Source organism: Brachyistius frenatus, unplaced genomic scaffold (assembly GCF_029030835.1).
Source record: "Brachyistius frenatus isolate BFR_SWC_R1_liver_20210118 unplaced genomic scaffold, ASM2903083v1 Contig_7, whole genome shotgun sequence".
NCBI classification, from domain to species: domain Eukaryota; kingdom Metazoa; phylum Chordata; class Actinopteri; family Embiotocidae; genus Brachyistius; species Brachyistius frenatus.
Genome location: NW_027210606.1, coordinates 8,643,893 through 8,658,410, shown reverse-complemented (window position 1 = coordinate 8,658,410; position 14,518 = coordinate 8,643,893). Strand labels below are relative to the sequence as shown.

The 14,518-nt window shown below is 43.3% G+C and overlaps 1 protein-coding gene across 1 annotated transcript in view; it reads left to right on the top strand.

Annotated features, from left to right (window-relative positions):
- Positions 1-14,518, top strand: part of cntln (centlein, centrosomal protein) — an 82,837-nt gene that overhangs the window by 21,761 nt on the left and 46,558 nt on the right. Inside the window, exons 10-12 of the mRNA XM_069689426.1 lie at positions 4,525-4,629; positions 7,349-7,470; positions 11,458-11,574. Of these exons, the coding sequence (XP_069545527.1) occupies positions 4,525-4,629; positions 7,349-7,470; positions 11,458-11,574 (344 nt within the window). The remainder of the gene's footprint in view (positions 1-4,524; positions 4,630-7,348; positions 7,471-11,457; positions 11,575-14,518) is intronic.

Below are 14,518 nucleotides of genomic sequence, written 5' to 3'. Positions count from 1 at the left end.
TGGGCTCAGGCACTGGCTAATTTACCGCTTCAGCAGTACATTATGAACAAGAAAGAAGCTTTTGATCTTCTCTGTATTCCACTCATAAGTTTGGCAGGACATGTTTCTCGATGGCCTCACTCAGTCTAAAACTGGCCTGAAGACACATTGTTTGATTTATACCGCTGTCCTCATTATATCTTAAGTGGAAGCGCTTCTATTCTGGCACTTAATACATGTAATTCAATTTTATTTGCCAAAATAAATAAATAGTATTGACATTATATGATGTGCTTCCCTTTTCAGAAGTGTTGCTGTGTTTGCCCTAGGACACACAACTCTCTCACACACACACACACACACACACACACACACACACACACACACACACACACACACACACACACAATCATTCTGTAGTTATGCACCTTCAATTTATTATGAAGAAATGTGCCAATTTTTATCCTAGAACTGGTACCTTAAAGCGAAGTGGGACTCTAATTCAGTTCCTCACACACTACATTTTTGATATTATATTACTTTGAATAAAAACATGAATCATAATTAGATTTACTAAAGTGTAAATCTTGGTATCTGTTGTCCTTTCCAATATAAATTTGACTTTTGATTTCTGAAAAAGGCATTCCTTAACATCACATGATTTAATACTGTAGTTATTTATTCTCCAGACTACACATACACTCACACATGTACTGAATACATATGTTTACAATTGAGGTTTTAATATTGCAGCTGCTTGGGCAACACTTGAGACAGATTTCAAATGAAAAATGGAATAGGATTAACAATGGAAAAACTTTAAATTAAAATGGGATGTAAGCAAATTAAATGGTAATATATGATTTTTGATTCAGTTTTTACAGTTCCACACCTTCTGCTTTTATTTCCACTATTTCCTGTGAATACTACAAAGCAATGTTTTTATAAGGCCCCAAGGAGTAAACTGACATTCTTCATTTCAACATGTAGCACAGTGGCATCTTGATATATTGCCCAATACCTGAGTCTTCCTCTCCCCAATGAATTAAAAGAGTTGTAAAGCCTAAGATCATTACTTTCAGACAAGTAAACATCATACCAACAATCAAGTTCAATCGTACTGTAAAAACTTGAACATCCTTGGAAGGTGTCACTGTAGGCTGCTTCATATGCAAATATGATGATGGTCCAAAGAAACCGTAAAACCGTTATGCTTCATTACTCTCCATTTAAAGAGTAATAGCAGACTGCAAGCGGATGAAAACGAGCCCTCTGTGCATCCGACTGCTCCCATCTAGTACACAATTCGCAGCTCTTCCAGTAAATGCCCAAAGTGAAATGTGATTATTGGCCGAGGCGACGAGCACTTCACAGTGGTACATGGCTCACAATTTTCTACATAGAGAAAGTGTTAAATTGATGTTGGCCATTTTAGAAAAGACAGCTTCTTTTGTCTCCTGAGCAAGAAACCCAAGTTTGAGTCTCAGGATACATGTATGTCTAAAGTTTACTTACAAACTAAAGATGTTAATTGATTTAACAAATCATATTAGTCGATTTGAGCGGTCTACTATTGAGCATGATGCAGCTCCACTTAGAATTTTCAAAGTTTGTACAGTGACACTTTCACCCAGTCATTTTATTCTGAGGCTTCCTTATAGGAGCTGCTCCACACTATATTGTGTACTTACAACTTGCAGTTTTCTGGTTACTGGCTTTTACATTAGTCCGCTGTTTGGCAGTGTCTCTTGGGCTTTTGAAAAAATGCCTCCCCTTTAATACTTTCTTCTGTGATGGTGTACATTTGCTTTGTGCTTCTGTGTGCACTTATGCGTTTCCTCATGTGTTTACCCGTTGATGTATGTCTATCTATCTATGCATGCGTGTTGTCCTGTGCTTGTGTGCATATATACAACATTCATATTTACTGGGAAGCCTGAACAAGTTTAGCTTTGAGAGCTCCAGACGCACACATGACATGCTGCTGCAATCATAAAGAAGCCCATTGATGACAGTGACCCCTCTCTCTGGGAGATGTAGAGAGGGAGGTGAAGGGAGGCAGTTGATGAAATATTTCTTTTTTGCTACACTGACCCCTCAGTAAATACGAGTTTTACTCTACCTTGCATACGAACTTTGTTTAGATACAAGCCTTTCTCCTCATTTTCCTCTTACAAAATGCCCTCCGCCACTCCATCTGCATTGCACTCTCATGTTTACTGAGCCAATTCCGGGGGGCTACGCACAGGTCAGGTCATGGCCACCAACCGACCAGCTGCTGAGCCGAGGTAGACAGTGGGGACATCTTTCTTTGCCTCGTGTTCTCTGCTTTGTATCTTTCAGGCCTGTCTTGTGGAACATTAACATCAGTGTCACAACACAGAGCTTCCCACACAAACAAAAGGCGTTCATATGTCTTCTGGTCCTGCAGCAGACAGGCGTCCAACTGGACCAGGGAGAACATCTGCACCAAATCTCAGTCATTTGTCAGTGTCTCAATGCCATTTTCCTGTTGTACTCCTTTAGACAAAGCAAATGTATCACCTACGGTTCTCACTGCAGAGGAACAGTAATGATTGTCAATCAGTTCATTAAATACTGTATATCCTCCACAAAATGTATTTCTTCCAGAAAACCAAAGTAGAATTTATCCCCAATAAGTCCTACTTTATAATTGGTCATCTTAACTTTTAAGTTTAGGGCTTTTTCTTGGTTTGGATTCCCCTTCTGGCCTCAGCGTGTCCCCCTTGTACACACAGACTAAGCCAGTTGGCCTGCCACTCATCAGGAATATGCAGATCAATCTGCTAATTAGTTGCATAAAGTCATTAAGGCTGAGTTAGAACACATGGTTGGCACCCATGCAGGCATGTTAGATGAACCTGGCGCACCAGGTCGCTGGAGTCAACTAAAGCCCCAGGACAAATTCCCATACACACTTACTGTTCATACATGTTATCACTAGTGCAGTGACGAATGTGCTCTTAGAGTTACAAACATATTTTCTTATAATGAAATCCCATTTTTGAAATGTGTATGGTTTTACTTTTCAACAATTTCTATTACATGTGCATAATTTGTGTCCTGTAAATGCTTCTCTATATAGTAGTTTTCTCTGTTACTGAGAAACCTGCTTGTCTTGTGAAGGATTTAGATTATGGACCCACGTACAAAAGATTCATTGAGAACCATGTAAAGAAATCAGAATCCATTGCTTGCATGCATTTGATGTTACTATTTCACAACAAAATGTTATCCTGAGTTACACATTATCATGTTAAATATAATGTTTACTCTCTTTTTTTGGTCTTAAAACACTTGATGCAATCAGACCTCACAGTCCTCAGTTTTTTTTTTGGCAGCTCTAAAGTTCTGGCAGTTCTGACAGGGTAAACTCCGAAACATGTTTTCTTCCCTCAGTGGATGATGCGTGCGTGATTTTGATTAGAACACTAGAAACTAAATTATTTACTCACACTTGCTCTTTCCAATAGTAACAACAGGTGTCGCCAAATATAAACAGCGGAAATATGAGTTTTATAACTTTAATAGACGGCTATCAAAACACAGTTTAGGAAGGTGGGGTGTTTGTGATATACTATCCTATCATTAACCTCCTCACTCCACCATCACCTCCTCCTCCTGTACTCCTCATCCACTTCTGCTCAAGGACTGTTGTGCATTTAGTCGCATTGCATATTTTAGCTTGCCATCTGGTCAGCCCTGCCCGGCACCGCAGGGGTCCTCCTATCTTCTCATATTCATATTCCACTAGCATATTGTTCCCACTGCTTTTCTACAGCGCGGCCCCAGCACTTCTCAATTTCTTTATTTATTTCTACAGAAGAGGCTGGCTAGCAAACTGCACCCCCTCCTAATCGGCGGCTCTTCCAGTTGTCCTATCAAGTGTAACCTGGAGGCCCCTAGTAGAGCAATTAGGGCGGCCTCCCTTCCCACCTCTTGTAATGAAGCCCGGCACATTCTGGAATCTATAGCCCCTTTAGTCTCCCCTAATGGGACATCATTATTGTCAAAGAAACAATGTAAATGGAAATGAACATACTCATTAGCCAGTCGCAGGGAGAAACCTTTGCTGCTCTCAGCTTGCAACTCCTGCTTCCAGACGCACATACACACAGACGCCCATACACACAGACAATCACACACACACACACACACACACACACACACACACACACACACACACACACACACACACACACACACACACACACACACACACACACACACACACACACACGCAGAAGTGAACCTCCTCCCCTCAGCCCTTGTGGACTGCTGCTCCAGCTCGCTTTATTCCTTTGGCAGCGTGTTTGTTTGTGTGTGCATATGTGTGTACCAAGAAAGACGATGTTCATGTTTTACTCAAGGTGAGAGGGGAATGGAATGAACATAGATAATTCCATTATTGGCATTCACTCAGTGTTTCTACAGATGTTAATTGCGGCATGGGTTTGTGCCTGTCTGTGTAAGTGAAGTGTGCTCAAGTTCTCACCCAAGTGCTCCTTTGCTTAACTGTCCCAGGGTGCACCTGTGCACCGGTCCAGGTCTTTGTCCCCAGCCAGCAGTGTGGGGAGACAAGGAACAGAGCACAGGATTCAAGACCTTGAGGAGCTGCTGCAGCTAAAGGTAAGCACTTGCTAATCTATATGAATACACGTAACATCTTTGTCTCATCTCCCTTCTTACTGTCTTCTTTGAATGCCCAGTATTTTTTGCAGCCCACATCATTGTGTTTAAACTTTCTTTGTCCCAATCAGCGTCTACTGACTATCACTGGCATTGAACTACTTAAAGGTATTATTTGTTGGCTAAGGCACATTCATTGGTACAGAGTGGTATCCATTTGATAGTGTTGAGCACCAGACAGGCCGAATGGGGCTGCTTGGTGCTGTGGTCACTATCTTGAATATGATTACTGCTATCAGCTGCTGGGTTGTAGAAAGGTCTGCAGCATTGTAACAGTCAAGCTTTCCAACGGCTTCAATTGCACCACTGCTGCCACTGCCTCCTCCATGACCTTCTCTTCCAGTGTCTTTCACACACGCATACATATATATGTGTGCGCACACAACCAGAGCGTGCGTAGGCAGTGAAGCAGCAGGAGAGGAGCTGCTCTGGTAAAAGTGGATGCAGCAGGTTTTTTTTTTTTTTTTTTCTTCTTAAACGAATCAGCTTTATTGGTCTTTTAACCTTCACATGCTCTATGATGTTCTTCTTACACTATTCCTCATTCCCATGTCTTTTTTTTTTCTCAGATTGACTATCAGTAAAAATACAGTTTATTTTCACCACTAACTTGTGTTTCTCTTAGGTCCCAAACATTTTTTTTGTTTTTGTTATTCCAGCAGAGTATATTTTCCTCATTTGTATTTGGCCTTTCACCTAAAGCTGTCCTCCTCTGTGCCTTTCTTTATCCTTTCCATCTTTGCATCTGAACAGTGAGTGAGTGATAATGCACAGGTCATCTCCCTTTCAATACAATCCCAGGAACACATTAGGCACCATTTCCTTGTCAGATCTGAAGTGTCTAAATTACATCACTAGCAGACACCTCGACAGTAATTCTCAACATAGATTCAAACAACACGCATGGCTGTCTTAGTTAATGGTGCCATTTACTTGTCTGCCAGTTGAGGTGCATTTAGCGAAGGTATGCACAGAAAAATCGTGACCACATTAATGAGGGCATTAGTTCAGAGTTTGATTTAGTGGTTTTGTCCTTTTCTAGGTTCTGGCAGTAAGCACCTTGCCCTCTGTCAGCTGCACTCTCGAGGCCTTACCTTCAGTCTCTTCCAGTACTTTGCTCTGTCCAGTCCGTTGTTCTGCAGTTGATCCTATTCAGTTCTTTCCAACAGAACGCCTTTCAAATTGGTTACGGCAGCCATACCATTGACATGTTGACCTTAGCAGCTAACAGCAGACAAACAAACAATTCTCTTAATAATGGACTGCTTTTTTTTCTCTTCTGCACACTTTCAAGTAAAAAGTAGCTGTTGCCGTGTAATTATTTTTCAGCTTGAGAACGTCCACCGATGTGTATGCTGGCTGAGTAAGGGGGTGTATTGATCGGTGGGCAAGGGTCTGTGGCCTGATGACCGATGCTGGGCTGCCCAGGGGAAGCTCTATAAGGAGCCTGGGAAGCCATGATGTGGCTAATGCCCTGCCACTTGCTCCATCCCACCCCCCTCTTCCTCTCCATCAGTCAGCCACAACTCTTCTGTGTCCTCCCTCAGCTCCTAGTTCTACCAGTTAACACTGCTCTGGTCTGGCCCCTTTCATTAGAGCCTTGTTTTCGAAAGGTTGGGGGCTGCTTGAAGGGGCTGAGGATGTCTTGCAGATGTCCTCTGTGAATAATCCGCACTAGGGAAAATCCATACTTGTCACATTGGCAGTGTGGATGTGCATCGCGTGTGTGTGCACACCCGTTGTGTGTCCAGCGCATGTTTGTGTGCTCTCTCTGTTCTCTTTGTCCTTGTTAATAATAACAGGGCTGAGGGCTCGCATTTCCCTCTCTGCAGGGTAGCCGTGTCATATCAGCAGTAAACAAGCTCCTTCCCTTCAGAAAGCGCTCGACAACTCTCCCCAGCCCTGGCCACTCAAGCAGAAACCTGTCCTGCACTCTTCCTTTCACTTTTCCTTTTGCTTCGCTCTCTCTCTTTCTTCTCTTTCTAATTTCTCTCTTCTCCGTCTTTCTCTCTCCTCCACTTTCATGAGCTGACTTTCTCTTTTTCCTCACTCTCTTTCCACCTCTGTTTGTCCTGCCTGTTGAAAGTATTTTCTCCATCGCCCTCACTGTTAAGGTCAATGTGATGGGGAGGAGTGGTGCCCCTGACAAGAAAAATCTATATGTTGTCTTCCCTTACTCCTTCTTTAAAGCAGGAGCCCAATCTTGCTATGTTTTAATAGCTGTCAACAACAGTGTCAACAACAGACCCACCACCGTACCACCACATCACAACACATGCCGGTCATCAGTCGGTAATTGTGAGTGAGTTTCTTTGCTGGTTAGAGTGTGTACGTGCACGTGTGCATATGCCAGCTTGGTGTTCTGTGGCACCACAGTCTTCTCTTGTAAATCCTGTCCTTTAATGATATGTTAGCTGCCCAGTAAGATTGGGAGCACTTGTCCAGGAGGAAGGAGAGGTAAGATATTGATCTTAACCTGCAGATTTCTGTCCGGCAAAATCATTTCAGCTGTAGACCGTAAACGCGAGGGGCTTTTCTCAGTTGTCCTGCCACGCTGCTGCATCAGTGTACATGAATGAAGCAGACTCCCATCGTTAGTTATGTTTTATTTGACTTGCACAATTTTTAAAGAATAATAATTTCTGTCTGTTCCTTGCAGATGGAGGAAAATGAAGAGCTGAGAAAGGCTCATCATAAGCGGCAAGAACGCCTGTGTTTGATTCAGTCCAACTACAAAACAGTTAGAGATCAGCTGAAAGAGATGGAGAAAGAAAACGGCTTGTGAGTACACGATTTATCCTGTTTAATATTTAGTAGCAAACTTTTATCACACACACACACACACACACACACACACACACACACAGGAAAAGTTGGAGTAAATAAATATTAAGAAAAATAGTAGCGCCCACAACCCCAAATCTTGAACAATGATGGGTGCACCGTTGTGGCGAGGATGAAAACAGACAGAGTGCCAGCACTCAGATCAACAATCTTAAGGTTATTTCGGAAATAAAACAACAACAACAAAAATGATGATGCCATGCAGCTGGAGATGGCTAACTTTTTGACCACAATAAATTGAAGACTGTCGATCTGTGAGTGCTGGTATTATTTCTGTTTTCAGTAAATAGATATTGTAAACTAACACAATTTCCAGGACCTATTAGTGTGCACATAGCCGATCCATAAAACATCAAAACTGTGCATACACAAAGCAACTTGGATAACTTCTAGTTCCACCAAGCAGCAGTGATTAAAAGACATTTCAAAGCACATAACTCACCGTGCCTTATATTAAAAGCCCATGTGAAACGCTATAACCCCCTGAAACCACTCACAAATAGTCTTTGGGCCCCATTGCTCTGCACATGTTGTCTGACAAGACCTGAGTGCTGGATTTGGGAAAGTGGGAGAAATTCCTCCCTTTGCCTTTGAAATGCTCAGAGGTTTTAAGCCCAGTCAATTTGGGCCGTTTTGTGCCAAGTGTATGTGCGCTTCTGCGTTTCTTCTCCCTCAGCGTTCATTAAGATGTGAGAGCCAGAGGCTGGAGGTGTCTGGTCCTGGGGGTGCAAGGTGTTTGAGAAGGCCTGTCGAGGGAGGATGGAAGAGGGAGGAGGGAAGAGGGAAGAGGGCCATTTCCTGCTTCAACCTGTTATCTTCACCAGAAACCACAGGATGTTTTACACAAAGTGGAAAATGTGCTGGAAAATGTCATTAACATAGGAGTCTTGTTCTCTCTATTGTCTTCTCCAGTCTTTTCCCACTTCTCTGTCTGTTTCTTCTCTCCACCAGCGTCATCACGGAGACTTAAAGTGTAGCTAAAGGTGCACATGTTTGGTGGCCGTGTTGGAGCAAAGCGTTGACCCCGTCAGCTGTTTTCTCTCCGGGTTAATTAAAGAAAACAGCGGTGCAATGTGAGCCCGTGTGAAAGTGGAGTGAGTGAGGGGGCATTTTCAGCCCTCGGCTCGACTCGGCTCATGTTAGCTCAGCGCGGCTCAACAGCATGTGTCTGAGACAGTGGGAACAAAGACAGAAATGTAGAGGGAGAACTTCAACACCAGTTGTGCCGCTGTTATACATTTTAGCAGGTTATCAAAGAAATGTTCTGCATGGCAAAAAAGTGTACTTTTGTCAAGGTCTGCATGCTAACCTTGATTTTGTGAGAAGAAAGCATGTATGTTCCTATAAAACAAACAGGGCTCTTATAAGTATAAAAGGACTCAAGTTTGTTGCAGCAGTGTCAGTGTTTTTGTATTTCATGAGTGATTTGACAGGAAATTGATGCAATAGGCAGCTTTGCCCTTTTCAGTCAGAGGCTTCCGTGGCACCAGCCAGTCACTCAATGTTATGATCTTGGCATTCATTTGGCATTAAGCCACATCCTTAAATAGCTGTTAAACCCACAGGGGTAATGCCAGCCTGAATGAGAGACAATAGAAAATGACTTAAATACTCCCATTAGTGCTCGAAAATCAGGGCCCTAACAAGTCAGTGGGGATAGGCGTCGAGTCTCATTGCATTTCGAGCTTGTTAGGGATTTCCCAGCAGCTTCCATGCTGTGTTGTTGCCTTTTTGTGAAGATGTGGGGGGTCGGTTTTGTTCCCCTTTTGTGTGCAGGATCAAAAGATAAGGCGGTGTGTGCATCACGCCTTACCTGCCACATGCTTATACCTGTACTTACACATATTTATATATGGTGTATGTGTGTGTATGTATGTATGAAATATATAATGTATATATATATATTTGATGGTGTTGGACACTTTTTCTATACCTGACAGATTTGTTTTCCTTACAGAAATCTTTTCTTATCAGCAAAGTATTGAATCAAACAATTGGTTGCTGTACGTCCAGCTGCTCAGTGATGTCAGCAGTGTGTGTAATAACTAGACCCTCCCAGGTTAGAACTACCAGCCAATTACAAACCAGAAAAAAGGTCCATTGCTTCATCAGTATGCAGGCAGCGCTCAGTTGGCCAGTCCCAGTGAAACCACCCTGCCATTCACCATTACTGTACCACCATATTTTCCCAAAATGGCATGAAGGAGAGGGGGAAAAAAAGCCAACTTCTTATTTATATTAGAGAAGGGAAAAAGTTTTTTTTAATCAGACTGGGGATGATGGGGGTGAGCAAATAAAATTAAAGGTTATTAAAGCATCCGCACTCTGATCAAAGTTGCGCCCATAAACAGATTCCCTCTGATTCAGAGCAATTAGCCGCAGCAGCGCGGAAAAGTTCTCGCTATTTCCTCCCGCTTAATAATGGAAACTAGGATACCATAGGGGAGGATGCACCGAGGCCTGAAGAAGATAGCTCTCTCATGGCTCCATGTTCAACAGCTTTTAGGCCCACTGTAAACAAATTAAAATGTATAAAGCTTTACTATGACTTAATAAAATTTGATACACCTTTGTTAAGCACATGTTAATACACCACAAACCTAAGAATCACAGAGAGAATTAAAACAGTGCTGTGGGTAAAGATCTTGGACTTTTACAGCTGCAGGCATTGATAAATAATATAGTTGAGGCCCTCTGTGTGCTTACAGTAGAATCAGTGTATCAATCTCTGTGACTATACAGTACAGTGAGATTATCTGTTAAATAGCTCTGCACTTTGGGAAACTAACACAAGCCCATTGATAGCACACATATACAGTCGCACGCATACACTACAAAGAAGTTCAAGGCCTTCAAATTGCTCACAGGAGCATTGGCAGTATTAAATGAAAACATTTGCTATTCCTCAGTAGCCTCTAACTCCCAGGCACAAGGGTTTAACTAGTATTAGCGTAGTGTGGCGGCATCTAGCTAACCAATAATGACCACGAGAAAAGGAGCCCTCCGCAATACCCGTGACCCTCACAATCCATTTCCACACCTCTACCACATTGATTGAGTGAAAATGAGAAACTGCAGTGTGTGTGTGTGTGTGTGTGTGTGTGTGTGTGTGTGTGTGTGTGTGTGCGTGCGTGTGCGTGTGTGTGACAAAAATGGTATTCTTTCCTCATCTGCTACTTTTCTGTGGATTTCTCACTAAAACCTGTTTTAGTTTGCAAATGAAAGGCTAATTGGAATTGAATGTGTTGGGCTAAGTCTGATTGATGAGTTGGATGTGTGTGGGGAGGCAGTTGGGGGCAGTAGGGATGTTGTGTGTGTCTGTGTGTGTGATTTGAAGAGGAAGTTCAATGGAGGCGGCAGCTACTGAGCACAAAGTGTCATTAAGTATTCATAAGTGAGGTGTACACATTTGAATGACCTCGTTTGCAAGTGTGTGTTTTTGCCATTATTTACATTTGCATGGCACACAGGGAATGCTCCACTGCCCTGCCACACGGGCAGTGCCGTGAGCTTCAACAAACATGCACACGTGTGTACATGATTTGCCACTGAAATGTCAAAGTCAAGGCTGCTCATTTGAATACTGCTAAAGATGGCTGAATAACAAAAACAGAGTGAGACTAAGGGGCCTCATTACCCCATGTGAATTGGCCAGAGGCAACAAGGTGATGTACAGTACCAACCACTTTCCCTTGTTCGTACATTTGCTTTCCATGTGTATGTGCCAAGGAAGGCTGTTTGTTTAGTTTTACTGTATGTCTGCATTTGCTGGTCTCTGCATTTTCACTTGAGTCCTCACATATTTGTATTGTGTGTGTGTGTGTGTGTGTGTGTGTGTGTGTGTGTGTGTGTGTGTGTGTGTGTGTGTGTGTGTGTGTGTGTGTGTGTGTGTGTGTGTGTGTGTGTGTGTGTGTGTGTGTCCAGGCCAGGTGGAAGGATACAGCGTGCAGCTTCATGGCAGCTACGACAAGAGAACAGTGACGCAGTGTGGAACGAGCTGGCCTACTTGAAAAACATCAACAGAAAACTCTCCTTTGAAAAGTAAGTCACCTGTGTTCAAGAAGAGCAGCGCTGGGTATTTCAGTGCACATACACACACATGCATTAAAAACAGTTTTTCTCTCTTAAATGTGCACACACTTTCTGAAGCACACTCCCACTGTCCCTTATTGTTTGTGGGTGTTCAAATCTGAGTGTGCCCTTCCCCAACTTTACAGCATCCACCCAGCCCTGCACGCCATTACCAGCCAGCAGGGGCAAAAGCAAGATCATTAGAGTCTGCTCATTTGTAAAATTGTCTGCCCAAAAAAAAAAATCACACATAAATGGGCAGGAAGTGAAATCGCATTATCAGGATCCTAGGCTTTGTCTTTGTGAAATAACTGCATTTTGTAAGGAATATTTATGTCAAACTGTAGTTCTGTTGTTTCTGTTATAAGATAATTGATATACAACTTGTCTACAAGTTGTAGTGGTGTCATTAGCTCAAATGTCAACCTGGAGTTTAGTGACAGTGGCAACAACCACACCGTGACTTTACCTGCTTGAAGTGCATTTTATTTTATTTCTTTCACAGTTACTTCTTTCTCCTCACTTTCTAGTCTGTCTTTGCTGCTGCTTTTGTTTTTAGTCTGTCTCTGGATAGTAAAGTAGCCATTGTCTTGTTTGATCTAGAGAAGCCCCTGTAACCGTACCACTAACACTGACCCTCTATGCTGCTACACAAAGCTTGGCCTTAAGCCACAGTCTACCTCTCCTGTCTTCCCCAGCCTTCACCTCTCCTCACCTCTTCCCTTCTCGGTGTACCCTCCTCTTCCCCTCTTCCCCTCTTCCTACTTGTCTTCCCAGTTGCCTCCCTCCGGCCCTCTGTGATGGTGCAGTAGGCTGAGGCCAGAATTCTGGTACTTGCCCCCCCCCCCCCCCCTCCCTCCTCCACCCCCCTCTGCTGCTTTCCCCTCTGCTCGCCCCTCTGCCCTGTCCTCCTAATCCCAGCTGAGCTCATTATGATATAGCCCGGCTGCCTCTCTCCAAGCCTGAGCTGTCCGAGCTAATTACAGGCTAGCAGCCCCAGTGCCGCCGATGCTGCCTGTTAAGGGATGTCCGTCCGCCTTTTCTGTCTGCCTGCCTGGCCACGACTAGAACTAAGCAGAGCCGAGGACTGGATGATGTAGGGGCGGGGCGTGTGGGGGTGAACAGACCACGGTGAACACACAGGGTCCTTGGAACTGACCTGCGAGGAAAACCACAAGGGATACAAAGCGGCGGGCCTCTATCCTAGCTTTGTAACTAGCCTGTCCTTTGGGGTTAGTGTTGATCCCCTTCATGTGCCCCTGACCAGCTCCACCTCATTTCCTCCATTCCTGGCGCTGGGACTCCTCCTTATGTGGGTGGCTGGTGCAAAGTAAACTTGGCTGAGATCTTTAAACTTGTGCTTTAGAAAAACTCTCCATTCCAGGGCACGGATCTCCACACACGCACAGCTCACTATGTTCCCAGTGTCTTCTCATCTCTATTATAATCCTCACTTTCTACCTGTTGTGGCAGTGAGCAGGAGTGAACAGATAGGGTTGTTGGGACTGAGGGCAAAACCAACTTAAGGAAGCAGCTCGACTTCCTTACAACACATGAATCTTTTTCATGAGACATTTTGACTTGTCCCAGTAGGTATTCACAGGTGGACCATTAAGAGGATGACCAAGACCATTAAGTGCCCCAGTAAGCGAAGACAATGAACCAACATGCACAAAAGCCGGACCTCCCCGAAGTGAAATGTTGCCATCAATACACCTTAAAATTACAAGTCAAAATTTATTCAGTGAAAAACTTCTACAATGCACCTTTCTTTAAGTGGCATCAGAGGGCAAAAATGGGTCCATCCTAGTGCAACAATAGCAACAGTTCCTGTAAGCATACAGAAACTGCCAGGAAGCTCTCGGGGCAAGCACTTAAAGCTTGTTGTTCCATTGAACATATTGTAATGACGGTGCTTGTGAAGGTTATGCTGGATAAGTGTGAGCTATGATCCACTAATGGCTAATTAACTCATGGCAGTTGAAAAATTTAGGGCCAAATAAAGGCCCCCTTATAAAGCTTTAAATGCCTAGTGGCGGGCTTTCGAGGAGAGTCTCTGTTAAAGCTCCATTTATCTCTCATTTGCTTTCCTCGTTGTCATGTTATCATTCACAGCTGCTTCCTCTCACCTTCTCCAAAAACAGCACTTGTAAAACACTGTCTTGAGGCCCAAATGACCATTTCCCACAATGAATATTGCTATGGTAACTCCCGCACAGTGGGTCCCCCACAGGTTATCAAACCCAACCCGGCCTCTAATCTCTCCACTTGAATAAGAGGTTGAGGAGGAAGGTGAAACCAGTCTGTTCTTCTGCTCTCGTTGCTGATTTACAGGCTCCCTGTGGCTCAATTTAATGACTTGAGGCTGCATTAAGCAACAAAATACTTATTCTTTGACAACTTTGACTTGGAAGTTATAGCATCCACGTATTATCTCTCATGTAACATCATTAATGTGCTTGTTGGGCCACACTAACACTACTATTACCCATATGTTACTGAGTGTTAGAATTTAGTTGACTGAGTAGTTGGAGGTTTTTTTTAGGTGGATTTTTCTGTGAATGTTGTTCAGGTATGTAAGTTGGTTAGTTACACACATTTGAAGTATGTCAACATTGCACCCATATGTTTAGTGAAAATCACATTGTAGAATGATATTAATGTAGAGTTGCTCCTTCTTAGCTGTTCTCTGTGAAGACTACCCAAAGGTTTTGTAACCTGTCTGCTGTGATTTCCTCAACTCTGCCAGAGAATTAGTAAAGTTGATCCCTAACATTGGGCAATGAGACTGCATTCCAGACAACTCGTAACTTGAAAAATTTTCGGCCCTCCATCCTGAAAAAAGTATGATGAAACTGCTCTGGAGTCAAGAGCTCCGACTGAGAAACTTGGGCTCCAACTTCAGCAAGAAGCA